At 45.0% G+C, this 27455-nt stretch overlaps 1 protein-coding gene across 1 annotated transcript in view; it reads left to right on the forward strand.

Annotated features, from left to right (window-relative positions):
- LOC124049148 (formin-binding protein 1-like) overlaps positions 1-27455 on the forward strand; it is a 98015-nt gene that overhangs the window by 38330 nt on the left and 32230 nt on the right. Inside the window, 2 exon segments of the mRNA XM_046370517.1 lie at positions 16283-16345; positions 18953-19057. Coding sequence (XP_046226473.1) covers positions 16283-16345; positions 18953-19057 — 168 coding nt within the window.

Genomic DNA, 27455 nt, shown 5'->3' on the forward strand with positions numbered 1-27455 from the left:
CACACGGTATCCATTCACATCCAGCCATTATTATGAGCTGTCCTCTCGGCAGTCTCTACCATACGTGTTAAGAGAAGGAATCAAGAGATGCTAGAACAAGGAGTAACCAGTGATACAGTAACCAGTGATACACAAACCAGTGATACAGTAACCAGTGATACAGTAACCAGTGATACAGTAACCAGTGATACAGAACCAGTGATACAGTAACCAGTGATACACAAACCAGTGATACAGTAACCAGTGATACAGTAACCAGTGATACACAAACCAGTGATACAGTAACCAGTGATACAGTAACCAGTGATACAATAACCAGTGATACAGTAACCAGTGATACAGTAACCAGTGATACAGTAACCAGTGATACAGTAACCAGTGATACACTAACCAGTGATACACTAACCAGTGATACAGTAACCAGTGATACAGTAACCAGTGATACAGTAACCAGTGATACAGTAACCAGTGATACAGTAACCAGTGATACAATAACCAGTGATACACAAACCAGTGATACAGTAACCAGTGATACAGTAACCAGTGATACAATAACCAGTGATACAATAACCAGTGATACAATAACCAGTGATACAGTAACCAGTGATACACAAACCAGTGATACAGTAACCAGTGATACAATAACCAGTGATACAATAACCAGTGATACAGTAACCAGTGATACACTAACCAGTGATACAGTAACCAGTGATACACTAACCAGTGATACAGTAACCAGTGATACAGTAACCAGTGATACAATAACCAGTGATACAATAACCAGTGATACACTAATCAGTGATACAGTAACCAGTGATACAATAACCAGTGATACAGTAACCAGTGATACAATAACCAGTGATACAATAACCAGTGATACAATAACCAGTGATACAATAACCAGTGATACAGTAACCAGTGATACAGTAACCAGTGATACAGTAACCAGTGATACAATAACCAGTGATACAAAACCAGTGATACAGTAACCAGTGATACAGTAACCAGTGATACAGTAACCAGTGATACAGTAACCAGTGATACAGTAACCAGTGATACAGTAACCAGTGATACAGTAACCAGTGATGCAGTAACCAGTGATACAGTAACCAGTGATACAGTAACCAGTGATACAATAACCAGTGATACAGTAACCAGTGATAAACCAGTGATAAAACAACATTGGAACTACTGTTGCTCGTTACCTGACACATCCCATTCCTTCCTGACGGATTCTATGGTACCAGTTATGTTGACGTAGATCTGTCCACAAGAGATTATATCAGCTCTATACCAACAAATACCCTTCATCCAGAGATGGTAGGCTCTCTGTTAAGCAACATTAAAGTGGCTTTTCCCCCCTCACTCAATTCCATAGCTTTTGTCAGTTTATTGGTTTGGAGGGCAGTTAATGAGTTTTATCTGTATGATGGTGATGACTGACCCTGTGTTCTCCTATTCATCTATAGTCCGTCTTTGTTACTGACACATATCACTATCCCATAGTTCCCTCTATTATGGAACCACATAGTGTCAGTCTTTGACTGGTTCATTGGCACATGGAGACAATGTCTGGAGCTCGGTTTTGGCTGTGTTTGTTCAATGTTGTCACAGTTTGTTGTTGGTCTACTAGAGTACTACATGATAAGAATGCTTCCAGCATGTGGATTTTGTGGTTTTTCCTTGTGCTTCCAGGAGAAGTTGTCAGCCTGATGGGCTGTGACCTGGTGCTCAGCCTGATGGGCTGTGACCTGGTGCTCAGCCTGATGGGCTGTGACCTGGTGCTCAGCCTGATGGGCTGTGACCTGGTGCTCAGCCTGATGGGCTGTGACCTGGTGCTCAGCCTGATGGGCTGTGACCTGGTGCTCAGCCTGATGGGCTGTGACCTGGTGGTCAGCCTGATGGGCAGTGACCTGGTGGTCAGCCTGATGGGCAGTGACCTGGTGGTCAGCCTGATGGGCAGTGACCTGGTGGTCAGCCTGATGGGCAGTGCCCTGGTGGTCAGCCTGATGGGCAGTGACCTGGTGGTCAGCCTGATGGGCAGTGACCTGGTGGTCAGCCTGATGGGCTGTGACCTGGTGTTCAGCCTGATGGGCTGTGACCTGGTGCTCAGCCTGATGGGCAGTGACCTGGTGCTCAGCCTGATGGGCAGTGACCTGGTGGTCAGCCTGATGGGCTGTGACCTGGTGGTCAGCCTGATGGGCTGTGACCTGGTGATCAGCCTGATGGGCTGTGACCTGGTGGTCAGCCTGATGGGCAGTGACCTGGTGGTCAGCCTGATGGGCTGTGACCTGGTGGTCAGCCTGATGGGCTGTGACCTGGTGGTCAGCCTGATGGGTGTAACCTGATGGTCAGTGTGTCACTCTGTCTAGCAGCCAACATCCTTGTCGTTGTCATGCCAAACACACAGCAGAAAGAGACTGGTACAGCCTGTTGTGCAGTGCACCTGTGTTCTGACTGTGTTGTTGAATATTATACTGTACAGTATGTCAGTGCATGTCGATAATATGCAAAGCTCGAGAGCTACACATGCTCATTCATAATTTCTGATTCTATCTGTGTCTGTTACTAGTTTGCTTGTAGTAACAGTACTGGATATATAAAACATCTGAAGAAGCTGTCTAGAATAGAAACAGGTGGCCTTGTTCAGAGAGACCCTCTATGGTAAACGTTTGGCCCAGAGTAAGTAGCCTATTATTTATACTGCATGGTTATTTATTCAGCTGGGCGAGAACAGGGATACGTTCTGCCTCTCTTCAATCAATCAAATGTATTTATGAAGCCCTTTTTACACCAGCTGATGTCACAAAGTGCTGTACAGAAACCCAGCCTAAAACCCCAAACAGCAAGCAATGCAGATGTAGAAGCACAGTGGCTAGGGAAAACTCCCTAGAAAGGCAGGAACCTAGGAAGAAACCTAGAGAGGAACCAGGCTCTGAGGGGTGGTCAGTCCTCTTCTGTCTGTGCCGGGTGGAGATGATAACAGAACATGGCCAAGATGTTCAAACGTTCATAGATGATCAGCAGGGTCAGATAATAATAATCACAGTGGTTGTAGAGGGTGCAACAGGTCAGCTCCTCAGGAGTAAATGTCAGTTTGCTTTCCATACACATGTAATCATTAACACACACCTTCATAGTCATAAACACTAGTCATCAGTATCTAGCATAGTCATTTGTTTTACAATTGAACGATCTGCAGACAGACAGGATCGTCAAGTTCCTGTCTATGACTGGCCCTCCTGGGAGGCTTACAGGAGCCTACTGGCCTTTCATTGGGACAGGACAAGACAGGTTAATCTGTCTACAGTACAGAAGGAGAGGAGCAAAAATTGAATGGCTGAGGCTATGAATACTGAGTTTTCTCCCCTGCCCTCTAGAAATGTATTTGTCATGTGTAAGGATCCGAATCACGTTCTGCGTGTGTGTTATTAACACACATTCTCTTTACTCACCCTCTTCTGAACCCTCAACCAATATAATCGATATGATGATGTAGCCTCTGTCTGTCTCTGACGCATATTTCTGAACCGCTGCAATTCAAACGAACGTTCCAGAAATATACATGAAGGGCCGGCTACAACTTTCTCCGTCTGTTAGAACGGATATTGCTGTAGCACAAGCAAGACACAGTCTTCACATTGCATTGGGGCAAAACAATTAGCGTTTTGTGTGATGATGTCATCTTTATAGTTATGCTGAGATATAGCCAGGAGTCCACCCATACGTAGAATGTATGCACACATGACTGTAAGTCGCTTTGGATAAAAGTGTCTGCTAAATGGCATATATTATTATTATTATTATATTATTCAATGGTGATGGACTGGTGATGACTGCCTGCCTGTGTCTTGCTTGTGTGTTATGCTGTGTAGGCTACATAGTTGGCCTAAATAGCTGCATATAGCACCCCTCCTGAAAAAACATGAAATTGCTTGACAACCTCTTTGTGTCATGCTTATGTTTGCAATAGTCTACTGTTACAGCAGACAAATACATGTTTGTTGGAACTGTTTAGTGTACAAGTGGCAGCGGAGTGACTGAGCAGCAGCTGAAAGGAGGTAGGCTAGTGGATCCTGCATGCGTAGAAATCTCTATTTTTCTCAGCAATTCGGGTTACAGACAATCCTGAACCGCAGCCACTCCTTAAATGAATACGCTCCATTATTTCCACAGTTATGGAGCTTGATTTGTACTGTAACCTCCCTCCCTCCTTCCTCAACCCCTCCCATTTCTCCCTGGTTGAACTCTCGGTAAGCCCAGCTCTGGGGGGCAGGAAGGGAGGAGAGGCGGATCAGGGTCGAGGTCTCCTGTTGTCTCCTCAGCCCAGACAGACCCAGACCTCATTCATAAATGACGGTTTCTCACTGTACCTCCACACTGACTGAAGTGGCCCTCGATGAGCTAAACATGAGGGGTAGTGTTTCACTCTGTTTTCATAGCATCTGATGTGTCGGTGTAGACACACTGGTGGATGAATTGTGGGTCTTTATATCAGTCAGTCAGTTAGTTAGTGTGTCTTGCTAAGGTTGCATAACCTAGCTGCTTTGGGTCGCTAATTCTCCAGACCTGACAGTGAAAAATGTGCACCTGCGCACTGATTACATAGCAGAGAGACACACACAGAGGTCCACAGAGTAGCTCAGTGTGGAAGAAGAAAGTGTCCTCGTGTGTCTCCCTGAGAGCTGGTAAAAACATGGAACACATCAAATGGACAACACAGACCATTTCACTGGAGAGAGAACAATGTAAGACAAAGAGAACATTGAAGAACAGTTTGTCTTTTTCTGACCTCTGCACTATCGTGTCATAATAGGGAACTACAGTGGCAAGAAAAAGTATATGAACCCTTTGGAAATACCTGGATTTCTGCATAAATTGGTCATAAAATGTGATCTGAAAAATGTGTCATTATCCTAGGGGTTCACATACTTTTTACAACCAACACTGTGAATGTTTAAATTATATATTAAAAATAGGCAAGACAAATATAATAATTTATGTGTTATTAGTTTAAGCGTACTGTGTTTGTCTATTGTTGTGACTTAGATGAAGATCAGATCAAATTTTATGACCAATTTATGCAGAAATCCTGGCAATTTCAAAGGGTTCACATACTTTTTCTTGCCACTGTATATCAGTCTGTTTGTGAGTTGTTTTTCTCACACTCACTGTGTGCACCAACAGCACCATATACATGTATCTTGAGGAGTCGGCCTCTACACAGAGCTGGGGCACGGTTCTCTTTGGACCGGCCAGGGCAAGGAGAGGGAGGCCAGTGTGGAGAGAGAGAGAGAAGACCCCTCTGATCCTCTTGCCCGGTCTGTCTATTCTTCTCCAGTCCCACAGCTCCTACCATAATACACATCTCTCAGAGAGGATGATGATTGGACTAATGAGTCTGGCGTGGTGTGTGTGTGTGTGTGTGCTCGCTTGTATACATGCGAGAGAGAATCAAGTAGTGTGTGTGAGAGAAAGAGAGGACATGTAGTCGTTTCGTGTCACGGGAGAGTCCGAGTGCAAAGATTGGAAGCAAAATAATCTAACTTGTGACGGTTTCAAGGCTCTATACAGTGTTGTGGTTTTGTTCTCTTCACAGCCACATTCATTGGTCATGCTTGGCTGGTGGCTATGGTACCTGGAGCCAATCCATCCAGCCAGAGCAGGGTCATGTTAGGCCATCTCTATATAATGGTTCACTAGTCTGCTCTCTACTGTACCAGGAGCGTAGTGGGCAAGCATGGACAATTACTTTGTCTGGGATAAGAAAACATGTGTCCAAGTGAAGGGCTGCCAACTGAACCTGGCATCACAAGACAAATGATTTCAAAATCTCTTCTGCCTGACTGGGACTCAACCCATTTTTTAAAAACATTACCCCAAATCATTACTCCTTGGTAGCCCCAAGCCCTGGAAGTCACATGTTGCTGTTCTGAAGAGGTGAGGAGAGGGAAAAGAGGGAGGTAGGAGAGGGGGGTAGGATGAGGGGAGGCTTTGTTGGGGAGATCAAAGTGGTGTTTCCATAACTATACGGGCTGGATGGACCTGGGCCAAGAGGATCGCTGCAGCAGCCTAGTCCAGAAATGTAAATATGGACAGACAGTGCTTCTCAGTGTCTGCCAGTCTGTCTATAGACCATATTGCCCATACAGATGCCAATATAGTCTATGTTCTCACCAGAATACCTACAGCATACCACCCTGCATTCCACTGCTGGCTTGCCTCTGAAGCAAAGCAGGGTTGGTCTTGGTCAGTCCCTAAATGGGAGACCAGATGCTGCTGGAAGTGGTGTTGGACAGCCAGTAGGAAGCACTCTTTCCTCTGGTCTGAAAAGAAATATCCCAATGCCGCAGGGCAGTGATTGAAGACATTGCCCTGTGTAGGGTGCTGTCTTTCGGATGGGATGTTAAACTGGTGTCCTGACTCTCTGTGGTCATTAAAGATCCCATGGTACTTATCATAAGAGTAGGGGTGTTAACCCCAGTGTCCTGGCTAAATTCCCAATCTGGCCCTCATACCATCATGGCCAGCAAATCATCCCCAGCTTCCAATAGGCTCAGTCATCTCCTCTTCCCTGTAACTATTCCTCAGGTTATTGTTGAGAATGTGTTCTCAGTCTACTTACCTGGTAAGGGCGCAGTGGTTAAGGGCGCTGTACTGCAGCGCCAGCTGTGCCACCAGAGACTCTGGGTTCGCGCCCAGGCTCTGTCGTAACCAGCCGCGACCGGGAGATCCGTGGGGCGACGCACAATTGGCATAGTGTCGTCCGGGTTAGGGAGGGATTGGCCGGTATGGATATCCTTGTCTCATCGTGCACCAGCGACTCCTGTGGCAGGCTGGGCGCAGTGCGCGCTAACCAAGGTTGCCAGGTGCACAGTGTTTCCTCCGACACATTGGTGCGGCTGGCTTCCGGGTTAGATGTGCGCTGTGTTAAGAAGCAGTGCCGCTTGGTTGGGTTGTGTATTAGAGGACGCATGACCCTCAACCTTCATCTCTCCCAAGCCCGCACGGGAGTTGTAGCGATGAGACAATATAGTAGTTACTAAACATTTGGATACCACGAAATTGGGGAGAAAAAATGGGGTTAACATTTAAAAATAAATAAATAATAACAGTACCAGTCAAAACACCTACAGTACTCATTCAAGGTTTAAAAAAAACAACTATTTTCTACATTGTAGAATAATAGTGAAGACATAAAAACTATGGAATAACACGTATGGAATCATGTAGTAACCAAAAAAGTGTTAAACAAATCAAAATATATTTGATATTTTAGATCCTTCAAAGTAGCCATCCTTTGCCTTGATGACAGCTTTGCACACTCTTGGCATTCTCTCAACCAGCTTCACCTGGAATGCTTTTCCAACAGTCTTGAAGGAGTTCCCACATATGCTGAGCACTTGTTGGCTGCTTTTCCTTCACTCTGTGGTCCAACTCATCCCAAACCATCTCAATTGGGTTGAGGTTGGGTGATTGTGGATGTCAGGTCATCTGATGCAGCACTCCATCACTCTCCTTGGTCAAATAACCCTTACAGAGCCTGGAAGAGTTTTGGGTCATTGTCCTGTTGAAAAACAAATGATTGCCCCATGAAGTGCAAACCAGATGGAATGGCATATCGCTGCAGAATGCTGTGGTAGCCATGCTGGTAAAGTGTGCATTGATTTGTAAATAAATCACAGACAGTGTCACCAGCAAAGCACCATCACACCTCCTCCTCCATGCTTCACAGTGGAAACCACACATGCAGAGATCATCCGTTCACCTACTGTTTCTCACAAATACATGGTGGTTGGAACCAGAAGTCTCAAATTTGGACTCATCAGACCAAAGGACAGATTTCCACCCGTCTAATGTCAATTTCTCGTGTTTCTTGGCCCAAGCAAGTCTCTTCTTATTATTGGTGTCCTTTAGTAGTGGTTTCTTTGCAGCAATTCAACCATGAAGGCCTGATTCACGCTGTCTTGTCTGAACAGTTGATGTTGAGATGTCTGTTACTTGAACTGTGTGAAGCATTTATTTGGGCTGCAATTTCTGAGGCTGGTAACTCTAATGAACTTATCCCCTGCAGCAGAGGTAACTCTGGGTCTTCCTTTCCTGTGGCGGTCCTTGTAAGAGACAGTTTCATCATAGCGCTTGATGGTTTTTGCGACTGCCCTTGAAAAAACTTTCAAAGTTCTTGAAATTTTCCTGATTGACTGACTTTCATGTCTTAAAGTAATGATAGACTGTCGTTTATCTTTGCTTATTTAAGCTGTTCTTGCAATAATATGGACTTGGTCTTTTACCTAATAGGGCTTTCTTCTGTATACCACGTTTGCCTTGTCACAACACAACTGATTGGCTGAAACGTATTAAGAAGGAAATAAATTCCATAAATGAATTTTAAACACCTGTTAATTGAGATTAATTCCAGGTAACTACCTCATGAAGCTGGTAGAGAGAATGCCAAGAGTGTGCAACGCTGTCATCAAGGCAAAGGGTAGCAACATTGAAGAATTTTAAATATAAAATATATTTAGATTTGTTTAACACTTTTTTGTTTACTACATGACTCCATATGTGTTATTTCATAGTTTTGATGTCTTCACTATTATTCTGCAATGTATAAAATAGTCAAATTAAAGAAAAACCCTTGAATGAGTACTGTAGGTGTGTCCAAACTTTTGACAGATACTGTATATTTCTACTGCAGTTGGGTCTGAATCAAAAACCCTGGGCTTTGTTCTAGAGTGAATAGCATCATATGGTGCCCATGCCTTGTAAAGCTGCCTGAGTTCAAATCATACACTTAGAAAACTCCTACAGTACTGTATGCTTAGATATTCCACCACAGCCCCGTCTTCTATACTAGAACATTGGATATTCTTTATAGCAGCTTGTTTGGGGAGCAATGTTTGTGTCTCAGTATCTGAGTCCCAAATGGAATCCTATTCTCTATATAATGCATTTGGAACAATGTGATTTGTTTATCTTTTATAGACGTCTTCCCCCTAACACACTGTCTCAGTTGCCTCTGCTCTTGCAAACTTCCCTCTGAAATGTTGTCATGGAGAAGAAAATATTTGCTTGACGGAGAGAGTTGTTGTTCCGGTCTTCTCTGTGTCTTGTGAAAAGACTTGCCGCCTGCCTCTCTCAGTGCGGTGACCTGGAGAGGTAAACATTCTTCTTTACTGTCAGTTATGATCGGCTTACAAACCTGTGATCTTTTAAAGGGGAGTTCCTTTTGGCGCTTTATAATAATAATATATGCCATTTAGCAGACGCTTTTATCCAAAGCGACTTACAGTCATGTGTGCATACATTCTAGAGGTCCCGAGACAACCCACTACCCTGACGTTACAAGCACTGGATGCTCTACCAACTGAGCTACAGAAGGACCTTTATGTTTCAGTTGTAGAGCTGAGACACTTGACTACGTCACTGGACTCTCCAATGCATTTCTAGTGGCTCACATCAATCAATCAATCAAATGTATTTATAAAGCCCTTTTTACATCATTGCCGATCATTCAGAGTTAGAGACAGCAGGTGTGGTAGAGGGAGTCTGAGAGAGGGAGTCTGAGAGATATCATGTCACTGTCTCAACCTACTCAAGTGACGCACCCCTCCTAGGGACGGCATGGAAGAACACCAGTACGCCAGTGACTCGGCCCCTGTAATAGGGTTAGAGGCAGAGAATCCCAGTGGAGAGAGGGGAACCGGCCAGGCAGAGACAGCAAGTGCGGTACGCCGCTCCAGTGCATTTCTGTTCACCTTCACACCCCTGGGCCAAACTACACTCAATCATAGGACCTACTGAAGAGATGAGTCTTCAGTAAAGACTTAAAGGTCGAGACCGATTCTGCGTCTCTCACATGGGTAGGCAGACCATTCCATAAAAATTGAGCTCTATAGGAGAAAGCCCTGTCTCCAGGGCTCTGGTATTTTCTGTATATCAGGGTGCTAGTTTCTTATGACAAATGTTTTTTTGTTTTTAATGGGTGCAACTGTATCTAGGGTATTACGCAAGGTTAAATTTAGTTCCTCAGTTAGTACTCTGACGTTCTTGGGTAGGTAGAGGGAGTATGGAAGGGCATCTAGGAATCTTTGGGTTGTCCGAGAATTTATAGCACAGCTTTTGATGATCCTTGGTTTGGGTCTGAGCAGATTATTTGTTGCGATTGCAAACGTAATAAAATGGTGGTACGATAGTCCAGGATTATGCGGAAAAACATTAAGATCCACAATATTTATTCCACAGGACAAAACTAGGTCCAGAGTATGACTGTGGCAGTGAGTAGGTCCAGAGTATGACTGTGGCAGTGAGTAGGTCCAGAGTATGACTGTGGCAGTGAGTAGGTCCAGAGTATGACTGTGGCAGTGAGTAGGTCCAGATAGAGACAGAATGCGTCGAGGACTTTTCCATGTGAATATTGAAGACACCAAAAATGTGAATATTATCTGCCATGACTACAAGGTCCGATCGGACTACAGGGAACTCAGTGAGTAATGGTGTATACAGCCCAGGAGGCCTGTAAACAGTAGCTATAAAAAGTGATTGAGTAGGCTGCATGACTAGAAGCTCAAAAAACGAAAACGCAGTCTTCTTTTTTTGTAAAATGAAATTTGCTTTCGTAAATATTAGCAACACCTCCGCCTTTGCGGGATGCGTGGGGGATATGGTCACTAGTGTAACCAGGAGGAGAGGCCTCATTTAACACAGTCAATTCATCAGGCTTAAACCACGATTGTCAGGCCAATCACATCAAGATTATGATCAGTATTAGTTCATTGAATATAACTTCCTTGGAAGTGAGGGATCTGACATTAAGTTGCCCTATTTTCAGATGTGAGGTATCATGATCTCTTTCAATAATGGCAGGAATGGAGGTCTTTATTCCAGTGAGATTGAAAAGGCGAACACCGCCATGTTTAGTTTTTCCCAACCTAGATCGAGGCACAGACTCTGTCTCAATGGGGATAGCTGAGCTGACTACACTGACTGTGCTAGTGGCAGACTCCACTAAGCTGGCAGGCTGGCCCTGTCTCATTGTGGAGCTAGAGGAGTTAGAGTCCTGTCTATGTTGGTAGATAAGATGAGAGCACCCTCCAGCTAGGATGGAGTCCGTCACTCCTCAGCAGGCCAGGTTTGGTCCTGTTTGTGGGTGAGTTCCAGAAAGAGGGACAATTATGTACAAATTCTATCTTTTGGGAGGGGCAGAAAACAGCGATTGAGTTGTGAGACTCTGCTGTAGAGCTCATCACTCCCCCTAACTGGGAGGGGGCCAGAGACAATTATTCGATGCCGACACATCTTTCTAGCTGATTTACTCGCTGAACCTATGTTGTGCTTGGTGACCTCTGACTGTTTCATTCTAACATCGTTGGTGCCGGATGTGGATAACAATATCCCTATACTCTCTACACTCGCCAGTTTTAGCCTTAGCCAGCACCATCTTCAGATTAGCCTTAATGTCGGTAGCCCTGCCTCCTGGTAAACAATGTATGTTCGCTGGATGATTATTTTTAAGTCTAATAATAATAATGGAGTTGCCAATGACTAGGGTGTTAAATTTTTCAGAGCTAATGATGGGAGGCTTTGGTGTCTCAGACCCCTTTTACGGGTGGAGGAGAGACCAGAGAAGACTTGGATTCTCACTCGTTGCTTAATGGGGAGATCCGGTTGAAAGCTTCTGTCGGCTGAATGAGCGACACCGTTTGAGCATTCCTGCAGCATTTCCTTCCAGAAGCCATGGCAAAATTGTCTGGCTGCAGGGACTGTGTGAGGGGATTTATACTACCATCTGTACTGATTGGTGGCACAGATGCTGTTTCATGCTTTCCTACACTTAAATTACCCTTGCATGATGATTGCATCTGAAACTGGGCTTGTAGCACAGCTATCCTCACCGGAAGGCGATTGTTCTCCTGTATATTATGAGTACAGTGACTGCAATTAAAATGCATAATGTTAATGTTACTACTTAGCTTCGGCTGGTGGAGGTCCTGTTGAACCATGCCCAGATAAAGCGTCCGGAGTGAAAAAGTTGAATTAAAAAAGTTGATAGAGGGGAAAAATAAAAAATATAAAACTGTAATTAAAAAGTAAAAACTGTAAAGTTGGCAGGTAGCAAAGAAACGTTAGCAACAAACCTCGCAGCAGCATGTAAACAAGTCTACAAGTTGTGACCGGCTCCAGGGTGGGCCATTCTCTTTAAGAGCTGAAGGAATTCCCCTAAAACAGTTTGAGAACTTCCCCATTTGACTCAGCTTCCCCAAAGATAGTCGTGGTTTCCCCAGTAAGACAAGGACGTGAGAAGTGACATTTCCAAGGTTCTGTCTAAACCCAGTTCAGTCATATTAACTTGACCAGGGTTTCCCAAACTCAGTCCTTGGGACTCCAAGGGGTGCACATTTTGTTTTTTGCCCTAGTACTACACAGCTGATTCAAATAATCAGCTAATCATCAAGGTTTGATCATTTGAATCAGCTGTGTAGTGTTAGGGCAAAAAACAAAACATGCACCCCTTGGGGTCCTGAGATCTGAGTTGGCTTAGACATTTACAGATATGTGCTCTAAATAATAAATTGGGTACAAATGAACTCTTGTCTTTCTTCTCGTGTGTGTGTGTGTGTGTGTGTGTGTGTGTGTGTGTGTGTGTGTGTGTGTGTGTGTGTGTGTGTGTGTGTGTGTGTGTGTGTGTGTGTGTGTGTGTGTGTGTGTGTGTGTGTGTGTGTGTGTGTGTGTGTGTGTGTGTGCATGCATGCATGCTGGCCGGCGTGTGTGTGCAGAATACAAGAGTTACTGTCGGGCCATTTAAAGTAGAAGCATTGATACGCCACTGAAATACAAGCGCTGGGCTTTTCATTCTCTATAATAATCTGTGTCTTTTATTGAAAGCCTGGGGAAGACATCGATATTCCACACAGCTACTGAGGTTGAGACCAGCATAGACTGGTGCTTGCTGGGCATAGCTCTCTTTCATTTGTTTCATTGATATCAACTGCTTCAATTAAATGTTCTACACTGTTTTATAATAGGAGTGATACATTCATTATTAGGCCTTTATAACACACCATGTTCTGTCCGTTTATGTATCTTTTGAAATGTTCAGAGACAATCCAGAGAAGACTGCAGAGAAACGTGTTCTGCCTTTTGGCTGAGTTGGGCTCTCATTCCTTCTCTCACTCCTTCTCTCATTAATTCCCTGGAGGGGGGAAGGCCAAGTGCGGCCTGTTAGGAAAAACACCCAGCGTGTTTACTGAGCATGCCCAGACCGACAGCTGCCATGTCCTCCCTGTGCAATATGCCACATCTTAGAATCTCTCTGTCGTTCCGTCACTATCTGTGTCTGTCTGGTATCTCTAGATCCTTTCAGTCACTATCTGTGTCTGTCTGGTATCTCTAGATCCTTTCAGTCACTATCTGTGTCTGTCTGGTAGCTCTAGATCCTTTCAGTCACTATCTGTGTCTGTCTGGTAGCTCTAGATCCTTTGTCACTATCTGTGTCTGTCTGGTAGCTCTAGATCTTTTCAGTCAGTTATAATAATAATAATAATATATGCCATTTAGCAGACGCTTTTATCCAAAGCGACTTACAGTCATGTGTGCATACATTCTACGTATGGGTGGTCCCGGGGATCGAACCCACTACCCTGGCGTTACAAGCGCCATGCTCTACCAACTGAGCTACAGAAGGACCACAGTTATTTCTCTCTCTCGCTCGCTCTCTCTGATCTTCATGTAAGTCACAACAATAGACAAACAGTGTGCTTAAACTAATGACACACAAATTATTGTATGTTTCTTGTCTATTTTGAATAGATAATTTAAACATTCACCATGTAGGTTGTAAAAATGATGTGAACCCCTAGGATAATGACTTCTCCAAAAGCTAATTGGAGTGAGGAGTCAGCTAACCTGCAGTCCAGTCAATGAGACTGCCTTGAGAGCTGCCTTGCTCTATATAAAAACACTCACAAAATTTGAGTTTGCTATTCACATGAAGCATTGCCTGATGTGAACCATGTCTCGAACAAAAGAGATCTCAGAAGACCTAAGATTAATAATTGTTAACTTGCATAAAGCTGGAAAGGGTTACAAAAGTATCTCTAAAAGCCTTGGTGTTTATCAGTCCACGGTAAAACAAATTGTCTATAAATGGAAAGTTCAGCACTGTTGCTACTCTCCCAAGGAGTGGCCGTCCTGCAAAGATGACTGCAAGAGCACAGCGCAGAATGCTCAATGAGGTTAAGAAGAATCCTAGTGTCAGCTAAAGATTTATTGGCATCTCTGGAACATGCTAACGTCTCTGTGGACCAGTCTACGATACAGAAAACACTAAACAAGAATAGTGTTCATGGGAGGACACCACGGAAGAAGCGACTGCTGTCCAAAAAAACATTGCCGTCTGAAGTTTTCAAAACTGCACCTGGCAAAATATTCTGTGGATGAAACTACAGTTGTTTGGAAGGAACACACAACACTATGTGTGGAGAAAAAAAGGCACATCACACCAATATCATAAACCTCATCTCAACTGTAAAATATGGTGGAGGGAGCATCATGGTTTGGGGCTGCTTTGCTGCCTCAGGACCTGGACAGCTTGCTATCATCGACGGAAAAATGAATTCCCAAGTTAATCAAGACATTTTGCAGGAGAATGTTAGGCTGTCTGTCCGCCAATTGAAGCTCAACAGAAGTTGGGTGATGCAACAGGACAAGGACCCAAAACACAGAAGTAAATCAACAACAGAATGGCTTCAACAGAAGAAAATACGCCTCCTGGAGTGGCTCAGTCAGAGTCCTGACCTCAACCTGATGAGATGCTGTGGCATGACCTCAAGAGAGCGGTTCACACCAGACATCCCAAGAATATTGCTGAACTGAAACAATTTTGTAAAGAGGAATGGTCAAAAATTCCTCCTGACCGTTGTGCAGGTCTGATCCGCAACTACAGAAAACGTTTGGTTGAGGTTATTGCTGCCAAAGAAGGGTCAACCAGTTATTAAATCCAAGGGTTCACATAATTTGACCACCCTGCACTGTGAATGTTTACACGGTGTTCAATAGAGACATGAAAACATAGAATTGTTTGTGTGTTATTAGTTTCAACATATTGTGTTTGTCTATTGTTGTGACCTAGATGAAGATCAGATCAAATTTTATGACCAATTTATGCATAAATCCAGGTATTTCCAAAGGGTTCACATACTGTTTCTTACTACTGTATATGTTGGTCATGCCTCAGTACACACGTGTAACATTTGGGGGAAATGAAGATGGGTGTCCTGTCCCCAGGCAGGGTAGCCATCAGCAGCTTCTCACCTTCCTGTCATATGTCACTAGTGTCCGGACACTCTAACCAATCAACCAGCTTCTGTTCTGCTCATGGACATAATGCATCGCTTTCACACAGACATGTAACGCTCCTCTACACCAATGAAGGTCATTGTGACTGAAACGCCATCATCTTTTCAGTCTAATAAGGGGCAGTAATGTAATATCCATCTGTAGGTTCAGAAAGGTGCAGAAAGTAGTAATCTCCATCTGTTTTGGGACAATCCTTTTGATGATGAATGGATAAGTCATTTTGAAGTCGCAGGCTGTAGCTGTGCACCTGTGATCTAGTGCTTTGTGCCAATTGGTCTGTCACTGTAATCAAATCTGTGCCATCTCCTGGGATTAAGTACAAACGTCTACTGCAGGGATCATCAACTAGATTCAGCCGCGGTTCAGCCGCGGACCAATTTCTTTCTTGAGCGGATGGTCATGGGGCCTGAAAATAATACAAAATAATTTGGAGACTGCAAATTGACCGCAAGAAGCCCAAACAGATATAATATTTGACATAAACAATCATTTCAAACCGTGTTTACATTTGTATAAGATGCTGTCTCTATTATGCGTGGGAATACTTGGGAACAGATGTCCAAAATCTAAATCACTTGGAGCTGATTTTCTGGTGTTTTTAAGGTCTTTTATGTACAACAATGAAAATTCCGCCTGTTAGGGAAGCCTGGTCTTCTGTATTAGCCCTAGGTCTGGGACATGGTGAGGCTAACCTGCATCTCACAGGGTAGCTGCTTTTAATCCATAATCTCCTGGTGTGTCACAGCATAAATCATACATCCGACAGAAACATCAGTCACCCGTCATCTCGTCTGCCTTCCATCTCTTTAATCAAAAGAAAACTCATAATTTCTCTACTTTCTTTACCCCCCCAACCCGCCCACTGCTCTTGTAGATATGATTTATGAGCAAACGTTGTGATAACTTTTTTCTCTTTCTCGATCAGCACTTCCATGATGGACGTAAAGCGCAGCAACAGATTGAGAGCTTGTGGAAACAGCTGGAGTCGGTAAGTACTGTATAGAGTAGTATTACTGAGTATGTAGTACTACTATAATACTATTTCAGCCCTGTAGTCCTAGTACTACTACAGTTATGACAGCCCAGTAGTAGTAGTAGTACTACTACAGTTATGACAGCCCAGTAGTAGTAGTAGTACTACTACAGTTATGACAGCCCAGTAGTAGTAGTAGTACTACTACAGTTATGACAGCCCAGTAGTCGTAGTACTACTATAATACTATTTCAGCCCAGTAGTCCTAGTACTACTACAGTTATGACAACCCAGTAGTCGTGGTACTACTACAGTTATGACAGCCCAGTAGTCGTAGTACTACTATAATACTATTTCAGCCCAGTAGTCCTTGTACTACTACAGTTATGGCAGCCCAGTAGTCGTAGTACTACTACAGTTATGGCAGCCCAGTAGTAGTAGTAGTACTACTACAGTTATGACAGCCCAGTAGTCGTAGTACTACTACAGTTATGACAGCCCAGTAGTCGTAGTACTACTATAATACTATTTCAGCCCAGTAGTCCTAGTACTACTACAGTTATGACAACCCAGTAGTCGTGGTACTACTACAGTTATGACAGCCCAGTAGTCGTAGTACTACTATAATACTATTTCAGCCCAGTAGTCCTAGTACTACTACAGTTATGGCAGCTCAGTAGTCATAGTACTACTACAGTTATGGCAGCTCAGTAGTCATAGTACTACTACAGTTATGGCAACCCAGTAGTCATAGTACTACTACAGTCATGACAGTTTAGTGGTTATAGTACTACTACAGTTATGACAACCCAGTAGTCGTGGTACTACTACAGTTATGACAGCCCAGTAGTCGTAGTACTACTATAATACTATTTCAGCCCAGTAGTCCTAGTACTACTACAGTTATGGCAGCTCAGTAGTCATAGTACTACTACAGTTATGGCAGCTCAGTAGTCATAGTACTACTACAGTTATGGCAACCCAGTAGTCATAGTACTACTACAGTCATGACAGTTTAGTGGTTATAGTACTACTACAGTTATGACAACCCAGTAGTCGTGGTACTACTACAGTTATGACAGCCCAGTAGTCAGTACTACTATAATACTATTTCAGCCCAGTAGTCCTAGTACTACTACAGTTATGGCAGCTCAGTAGTCATAGTACTACTACAGTTATGGCAGCTCAGTAGTCATAGTACTACTACAGTTATGGCAACCCAGTAGTCATAGTACTACTACAGTCATGACAGTTTAGTGGTTATAGTATGCATGGATTTGCTAAATTGCAGTATTGCAGGTGGAGAAACTGAAACCCATTACCTGGCAGTGAATGGAATCACTCCTGTTTAAGGATTAGTTGGTATCGAATGTATGGAACTGTGTGTTTAATAAAAATCACTAGACAGGGATTTACACAGGATTACACTCATAACATGCAGCCCTTTATCCCTAAGCCATTCCATCCCAATGAGAAACTAAACCAAAACAATGTCCCTTTTTCTTGTGAATGTGAAATATTGTTGAGGATAGGACTGCAGAGCTCAAAGTTTATCAACGGTCATACAGTAGCTGCATCTCAGATTGAATTTAGATCAAATGTAGAAGGGAAGTGGAGATGGTAGGAGCCGTAGGCTTCCTGGACAAATATCAAATCAAAATCAAATGGTTAAAGAGACTCAAGTCCTTCTGTTCACCTGATTTAGAATTCCTCACAATCAAATGTCGACCGCATTATCTACCAAGGGAATTCTCCTCGATTATAATCACAGCCGTATATATTCCCCCCCCAAGCAGACACATCGAAATAGAGATGTATCCAAGGTTCATTGGTCTACAATTTGACCGTAAACGTTGAATGAACCATCAGACTGTTCCATATGCAGGGTAGATTAAGACATTACCTCATTAACAGGTTAACAACAGGTCTGAAGACTGCATTAATTCAGACTGAGTTTCTCAAGGACAGTGCAGTAGATTGTTGTGCATTCCTAAAGCCTAGCATAAAGGCATCCCTCCAAGCTGATCACAAGGAGTGGAGGAGGAGAGGCCAACAAATGAATGAGTGTCAGTGTATTTGTTTTCTCTGTAAAGGAGAGCCTATCCCTGTGACTGTTTGAGTCTCTACAGGGCCTTCCTTATCACTATCTGGACAGAGAGAGAGAGAGAGAGAGAGAGAGAGAGAGAGAAACATTACAGTCCCATTCCTCTCCTCCTCCCTCTCTGAGCGCTCAATGTTCCCATTGTGTTCAGGGCAGCGAGGCAAGGGTTAGAGTGCATCCTCACCGAACAAACACTGATTGTTCCGAGCGAGGGATGGAAGAAGGGATGATTTTGAGCACAAACAGCCACCAACATTTATTTAATCTTCCAACAGACTTGACTTTGAGAGATAGACCCTTTGGCTGTGTCAGAATCACATGTCCAATGTAGGCTAACTGACATCTATGTCACACAATGCCTGGTCTAAAACGATATGACTTCCATGTAACCTACACTGTATGTGACGTCTATCCCTCTCCAAGTTCCCAAAGGGTAAATGTTTATTAGCCTATATTAGTGAGCTATAGGCCATACTGTATAAGTGACACCTAAAATAACTATGCGACTGTTCCCCCCTCAGAGTAAACGGCGGTTCGAGAGAGACTGTAAAGAGGCGGACCGGGCGCAGCAGTACTTTGAGAGAATGGACGCCGACATCAATGTAACGAAAGCAGACGTGGAGAAGGTATGTCCTGTCATCGCTCACCACCAACCAATCTAAAACTAGCCTGCCCACCACTGACCAATCACAAGCAAGTGCATTATAATCACACTGCTTAAACATAACTGCTTTATCTCTCCTCTCTGTGCATGAAAAGAGAAAATAGTTCATGTACTGTATAACAACCCCCTCTTTTCCCTGACCCACCCCACGTGAGGCATCAGTAACAGTTGGTTTTGCTCCAGGGCTTTCTGCACAGGCTGGCATTGCGTCTCTCTGACAGCAGCACAGTAATAGTGATCTCCCGCTTCTCACCACGGTGATAGCAGGACTTACTGACTGAGTCATTATCACTGTTGGCCAGGCAGACCAGGAGCAGAGCAGCCAGTCATTGTGACCTGCCTGTCTACCATGTGCGTCGCTTGGCAGCACAACCAGCTGTGTGTGTGTGTGTGTGTGTGTGTGTGTGTGTGTGTGTGTGTGTGTGTGTGTGTGTGTGTGTGTGTGTGTGTGTGTGTGTGTGTGTGTGTGTGTGTGTGTGTGTGTGTGTGTGTGTGTGTGTGTGTGTGCGTGCGCACATTGTTGTCCCTATCTAACCTTCCTTCCTTGCATGCGGGAAAATGAGTATTGTGTCGTGTGAATGTGTTGTTTATCTGTATATTTGCGTTTCTGCTCTCGCTGGTGAATCTCAAGTCATCAGACTTTGGAGTCTTGTGTTGATGTCACATCCTGTGTCCCTAATCATCGGGAATTGGGATTGCCTCTGACGTACGTGTCTTTAACCCACGCGCTGCCATGTCTCAAGGCATCATGGGTTACACCACCCCGTGTGTTGCTTCATCAGCAGTCCACCCAGCAGTGGACCAGGCTCAGAGCTCAGAGCGGACACGGTTCAGATCCGATTATGATGCTAATACAGGCCTGCACAAGGAGCCTTTATGTCCTCAGTCTCTCACAGCCAAACACAATGGATGGGCTCAGACCATTGGCTCGGACCAGAGCAGCACTGTACAGCACTGGACTGACAGGAACTGAACTGACATACAGCATCAGCCCTGCTTCTCCCTAAGCAACCAACACAAACACATACCAAGTCTGGCACTGTGTCTGAGTGGAAATTAAATTATTCACTCCTTGGTTTTGAGAAACAAACCAGTTTTTAGTCATAACAAGGATGGTTTTAATGCATTTGAAGATTGGTGTTAGTCATGTACACTCAATATGTGATTCTCTATATGATATTATGGCAAGGCAACGTAGCTCTTGATCTGGAGTTTTGTATGGAGAGTTTATTGCCAGTGGAAAGTCTAAACAGGCACTTTCATAGATAAGCGTGATTCTGTAGGTGCTCCCTTTCCCCCACGCGCACACACACTGCTGTGTTCCCAGTTGTGTGTGTGTGTGTGTGTGTGTGTGTGTGTGTGTGTGTGTGTGTGTGTGTGTGTGTGTGTGTGTGTGTGTGTGTGTGTGTGTGTGTGTGTGTGTGTGTGTGTGTGTGTGTGTGTGTGTCGCTATCTAATGGAAGACTGCAGTAATGTTAACAGACCCTACATTATTCATACATAGTATGTGTTGTGTGCGTGTCTGTCTAACTCTGACCTCACTCGCCTCCTCTCACTTACTCAGATTCACTTTCTCTCTGATTAAATTGAGAAAACAAAATAAATATACATTATTTCATTTCTTCTTCTACAATACCCAGCTGACATTGGGACGGACATTAATTCCGTTTTTTTACTCCCTTTTATTTTTACATAATTTCCGGCATCTGCTCTTTTACTCTGTGGCTTTTCTTTCCAACAGTTACTCAACGTTTGTCTTGTTTCGGTTGTCGTGGCAGTTCTTTGTTCCAGGCAGGGAATTAGAGAGCTGAGGTGGATGAAGCCTTACTATTTTAATGTGACCTGTGTTACTCCTAACACTCTCTCATTCTGGAAACACACACTGGCACATGATATCATGGACACAAATTTGCCACCACTCTGATGTCATTAGTACTAAATCATGTAATAAATCCATCACTTTCTATGTATCATGGTCTGTAAGGATCTGCCTTTCACTATTTAGTGTATTAACCAGGCCACATAATACGCTGCTAGATGATCCTGATAAACCAAGCGCTTCCATGTGTTCCTCCTCTGACTGCAGACAAGATTCCCTCCATCATTTAGGAGACATTGGAGTATTACATCATCGGAAAACATGACATGTCACCACCTTAAGCATTAATGTGTTGACTTGTTATACTGATGGTTATAGGCTAAGTGTTGGATTGTGTGTTGTCTGTTTAGCAGTCTTGTGGTTTTGTGGTATGACATTTCAAGCACTGCTGAGAGAATTCAGATAATTCAGTAATGGAAAAACTGTAGCGTAAATCTTCAGATACACTCACTTGCTATGTTTTAAATTAATAGCAGTATTCCACTTGGGATATATTTGGACTTGGGGAATCTGAGCCGTGTAGTCTTAGTTAGGACCATATCTCAGAGCACTGGGTATATTCCAGAGAGGCTAGAGTTTGTTGAGCTGGGGTTCTGGTGGTCTGGTAAGCAGCTGGTGCCAACCTCAAACTGCTCCCTATCCTCCACTGGCAGACAAATCCTTCAAATTACGGTTTGGCCGCTTCGCCACTTAGATTAAGACATGTCCCCTCTGTGTGGACTTTTACTGAGTATCCTATGATAAGTAGTCTCCGCTGGAAAGCACTGAAGGAAGTAGAAAAGATGGCCTACTGCTCGGTGGCCCTCAAGTGTCAGTTGTAAAGGAACAAGGCCTATTGGCCTACCACCTAGAGCCCCTGGAGCAATGACTGTAGCTGTGTCTATAAAAGTTTCTGCTTCCTGTTCAGCAGGAAGTGGCTAACTTTGTGTGCTTTTGTTGTTATTTATTTTTCTGCCATACCTTGAAGCAAAGTTCCTACAAGGTAGGTCCACACTGGGCAGAGCATGTGCTATAACTGTCTCAAGTTTCGACCTTGTTTCTCATCGCTTACACAGGTCACCCCAAAACACGATCACCTGTTCAAGCACACACTGGTTGAATCAACTTTGATTCCACTTCATTTAATTAAAATGACATTGATCCAACATGGAATAGACGTTGAATTGACGTCTGTGCCCAGTGGGATGTTAGTGGCCTCAGCATCCCGTCTTGAGTATTGTCCTATATGTTACGGTTTTCTTCCTGGGAAGGAGAGGAGGACCAGAATGCAGTGTGGTTATTTATAAACATCTTTAATGAAAGATGAAAACGTGAACACTATACCAAATAAGAAAACGTGGAAAAAACGAAACAGTACTAACTGGTGCAAAACACAGAGACAGGAACAATAACCCACAAAATTCCCAAAGAATATGACTGCCTAAATATGGTTCCCAATCAGAGACAACGATAAACACCTGCCTCTGATTGAGAACCACTCTAGGCAACCATAGACTTACCTAGAATACTACACCGAACACAACCCCATCAATCTACAAAACCCCTAGACAAAACAAACCGATAATCGCCCATGTCACACCCTGGCCTAACCAACATAATAAAGAAAACACAGAATACTAAGGCCAGGGTGTGACAGTATCCCCCCCCCCCCAAAGGTGCGGACTCCCGGCCGCACACCTAAACCCGTAGGGGAGGGTCTGGGTGGGCGCCTGTCCACGGTGGCGGCTCAGGTGCGGGACGTGGACCCCACTCCAACACTGTCTTAGTCCACTTACTTAGCATTCCTTGAGTGGCGACCCTCGCCGCCGACCTTGGCCTAGTAACCTTAACAAAGGGCCCCACTGGACTGAGGGGCAGCTCGGGACTGAGGGGCATCTCGGGACTGAGGGGCATCTCGGGACTGAGGGGCATCTCGGGACTGAGGGGCATCTCGGGACTGAGGGGCATCTCGGGACTGAGGGGCATCTCGGGACTGAGGGGCATCTCGGGACTGAGGGGCATCTCGGGACTGAGGGGCATCTCGGGACTGAGGGGCATCTCGGGACTGAGGGGCATCTCGGGACTGAGGGGCATCTCGGGACTGAGGGGCATCTCGGGACTGAGGGGCAGCTCGGGACTGAGGGGCAGCTCGGGACTAAGAGATAGCTCAGGCAGGTTGACGGATCCTGGCAGACTGGCGGATCCTGGCAGACTGGCGGATCCTGGCAGACTGGTGGCTCTGGCGGATCCTGGCAGACTGGCGGCTCTGGCGGATCCTGGCAGACTGGCGGCTCTGGCTGCTCCATGCTGACTGGCGGCTCTGGCTGCTCCATGCTGACTGGCGGCTCTGGCTGCTCCATGCTGACTGGCGGCTCATGACAGACGGGAGACTCTGGCGGCTCATGACAGACGGGAGACTCTGGCGGCTCATGACAGACGGGAGACTCTGGCGGCTCATGACAGACGGGAGACTCTGGCGGCTCATGACAGACGGGAGACTCTGGCGGCTCATGACAGACGGGAGACTCTGGCGGCTCATGACAGACGGGAGACTCTGGCGGCTCATGACAGACTGGAGACTCTGGCGGCGCATGACAGACGGGAGACTCTGGCGGCGCATGACAGACGGGAGACTCTGGCGGCGCATGACAGACGGGAGACTCTGGCGGCGCATGACAGATGGGAGACTCTGGCGGCTCATGACAGACGGGCGACACTGGTGGCTCATGACAGACGAGCAGCTCAGGCGACGCTGGAGAGGAGGAAGGCTCTGACAGTGCTGGACAGGTGAGGTGCACTGCAGGCCTGGTACGTGGTGTCGGCACTGGTGGTACTGGGCCAAGGACACGCACAGGAAGCCTGGTGCGGGAAGCTGCCACCGGAGGGCTGGTGCGTGGAGGTGGTACTGGCTAGACCGGACCGTGCAGGCGCACTGGAGCTCTTGAGCACCGAACCTGCCAAACCTTACCTGGTTGAATGCTCCCGGTCTCCCTGCCAGTGCGGCGAGGTGGAATAGCCCGCACTGGGCTGTGTAGGTGAACCGGAGACACCATGCGTAAGGCTGTTGCCATGTACGCCGGCCCAAGGAGACGCACTGTGTAGAGCCGGCTTCATGGCACCTGGCTCGATGCCCACTCTAGCCCAGACGATACGTGGAGCTGGTATGTACCGCACCGGGCTATGCACCCGCACTGGGGACACCGTGCGCTCCACAGCATAACACGACCTGCCCGGTCTCTCTAGCCCTCCGGTAAGCACAGGAAGTTGGCGCAGGTCTTCTACCTGGCTTTGCCACACTTCCTGTGTGCCCCCTCCAAGACATTTTTGGGGCTGACTCTCGGGCTTCCTTGCCAGCCGTGTACCCTCGTATCGACGGCTCCTCTCTCCGGCTGCCTCTGCTCTCCTAGCTGCCTCCACCTGTTCCCATGGGAGGCGATCCTTTCCCACCAGGATCTCCTCCCAAGTGTAGCAACCATTGCCGTCCAACACATCATCCCATGTCCATTCCTCCTTGCGCTGCTCCTGCTGCCTGTCACCTCGCCGCTTGGTCCTGTTGTGGTGGGTGATTCTGTAACGGTTTTCTTCCTGGGAAGGAGAGGAGGACAAATGCAGCGTGGCTATTTATAAACGTCTTTGATGAAAGATGAAAACGTGAACACTATATAAAATCAGAAAATGTGGAAAAACCGAAACTGTCCTAACTGGTGCAAAACACAGAGACAGGAACAATCACCCACGAAATACCCAAAGAATATGGCTGCCGAAATATGGTTCCCAATCAGAGAAAACGATAAACACCTGCCTCTGATTGAGAACCACTCTAGGCAACCATGGACTTACCTAGAATACTACACTGAACACAACCCCATCAATCTACAAAACACCTAGACAAGACAACACATAATCACCCATGTCACACCCTGGCCTAACCAACATAATAAAGAAAACACAGAATACTAAGGCCAGGGCGTGACACTATATCTGGACTCAATACTGAGCATTGTCCTATATCTGGACTCTGTCCAATACTGAGCATTGTCCTATATCTAGACTCTGTCCAATACTGAGCACTGGCCTATATCTAGACTCTGTCCAATACTGAGCACTGTCCTATATCTGGACTCTGTCCAATACTGAGCACTGTCCTATATCTAGACTCTGTCCAATACTGAGCATTGTCCTATATCTGGACTCTGTCCAATACTGAGCATTGTCCTATATCTGGACTCTGTCCAATACTGAGCATTGTCCTATATCTGGACTTTGTCCAATACTGAGCATTGTCTTATATCTGGACTCTGTCCAATACTGAGCACTGTCCTATATCTAGACTCTGTCCAATACTGAGCATTGTCCTATATCTGGACTCTGTCCAATACTGAGCACTGTCCTATATCTGGACTCTGTCCAATACTGAGCACTGTCTATATCTAGACTCTGTCCAATACTGAGCATTGTCCTATATCTAGACTCTGTCCAATACTGAGCATTGTCCTATATCTAGACTCTGTCCAATACTGAGCATTGTCCTATATCTAGACTCTGTCCAATACTGAGCATTGTCCTATATCTGGACTTTGTCCAATACTGAGCACTGTCCTATATCTAGACTCTGTCCAATACTGAGCATTGTCCTATATCTGGACTCTGTCCAATACTGAGCATTGTCCTATATCTGGACTCTGTCCAATTCTGAGCATTGTCCTATATCTGGACTCTGTCCAATGCTGAGCACTGTCCTATATCTAGACTCTGTCCAATACTGAGCACTGTGCTATATCTGGACTCTGTCCAATACTGAGCACTGTCCTATATCTAGACTCTGTCCAATACTGAGCACTGTGCTATATCTGGACTCTGTCCAATACTGAGCACTGTGCTATATCTGGACTCTGTCCAATGCTGAGCATTGTGCTATATCTGGACTCTGTCCAATACTGAGCACTGTCCTATATCTGGACTCTGTCCAATACTGAACATTGTGCTATATCTAGACTATGTCCAATACTGAGCACTGTCCTATATCTAGACTCTGTCCAATACTGAGCATTGTCCTATATCTGGACTCTGTCCAATACTGAGCATTGTCCTATATCTGGACTCTGTCCAATACTGAGCATTGTCCTATATCTGGACTTTGTCCAATACTGAGCATTGTCTTATATCTGGACTCTGTCCAATACTGAGCACTGTCCTATATCTAGACTCTGTCCAATACTGAGCATTGTCCTATATCTGGACTCTGTCCAATACTGAGCACTGTCCTATATCTGGACTCTGTCCAATACTGAGCACTGTCTATATCTAGACTCTGTCCAATACTGAGCATTGTCCTATATCTAGACTCTGTCCAATACTGAGCATTGTCCTATATCTAGACTCTGTCCAATACTGAGCATTGTCCTATATCTGGACTTTGTCCAATACTGAGCACTGTCCTATATCTAGACTCTGTCCAATACTGAGCATTGTCCTATATCTGGACTCTGTCCAATACTGAGCATTGTCCTATATCTGGACTCTGTCCAATTCTGAGCATTGTCCTATATCTGGACTCTGTCCAATGCTGAGCACTGTCCTATATCTAGACTCTGTCCAATACTGAGCACTGTGCTATATCTGGACTCTGTCCAATACTGAGCACTGTCCTATATCTAGACTCTGTCCAATACTGAGCACTGTGCTATATCTGGACTCTGTCCAATACTGAGCACTGTGCTATATCTGGACTCTGTCCAATGCTGAGCATTGTGCTATATCTGGACTCTGTCCAATACTGAGCACTGTCCAATATCTGGACTCTGTCCAATACTGAACATTGTGCTATATCTAGACTATGTCCAATACTGAGCACTGTCCTATATCTAGACTCTGTCCAATACTGAGCATTGTCCTATATCTGGACTCTGTCCAATACTGAGCACTGTCCTATATCTAGACTCTGTCCAATACTGAGCATTGTCCTATATCTGGACTCTGTCCAATACGGAGCACTGTCCTATATCTAGACTCTGTCCAATACTGAGCACTGTCCTATATCTAGACTCTGTCCAATACTGAACATTGTGCTATATCTGGACTCTGTCCAATACCGAGCACTGTCCTATATCTGGACTCTGTCCAATACTGAACATTGTGCTATATCTGGACTCTGTCCAATACTGAGCACTGTGCTATATCTGGACTCTGTCCAATACTGAGCACTGTTCTCTGTCCTCTCAGGTGTGTCTATATATCTCTGTTTGTAGGGTTGCTTTTTACTTTTTAGCATAATAAGTTGTCTTTGGTGGTCTGTTTTCTGTGTCTTCATACCTGTTGTTTTTTCTGTGAGTTTAGGCTTATATCGCTCAGTCTCTTCATGTGTGTATTTGTCAAGACCTTCTGCTTTCTTTATCCTTAGCACCGTTGACATTAATCAACGTACTGCTTGGCTAATGTGGCTATGCAAGCAGAAGCATCAGACATTTATTTCTGTCCCTTTTTCTTTATTCAAAACACTGAC

The sequence above is a fragment of the Oncorhynchus gorbuscha genome, linkage group LG11, assembly GCF_021184085.1.
Source record: "Oncorhynchus gorbuscha isolate QuinsamMale2020 ecotype Even-year linkage group LG11, OgorEven_v1.0, whole genome shotgun sequence".
Classification (NCBI taxonomy): domain Eukaryota; kingdom Metazoa; phylum Chordata; class Actinopteri; order Salmoniformes; family Salmonidae; genus Oncorhynchus; species Oncorhynchus gorbuscha.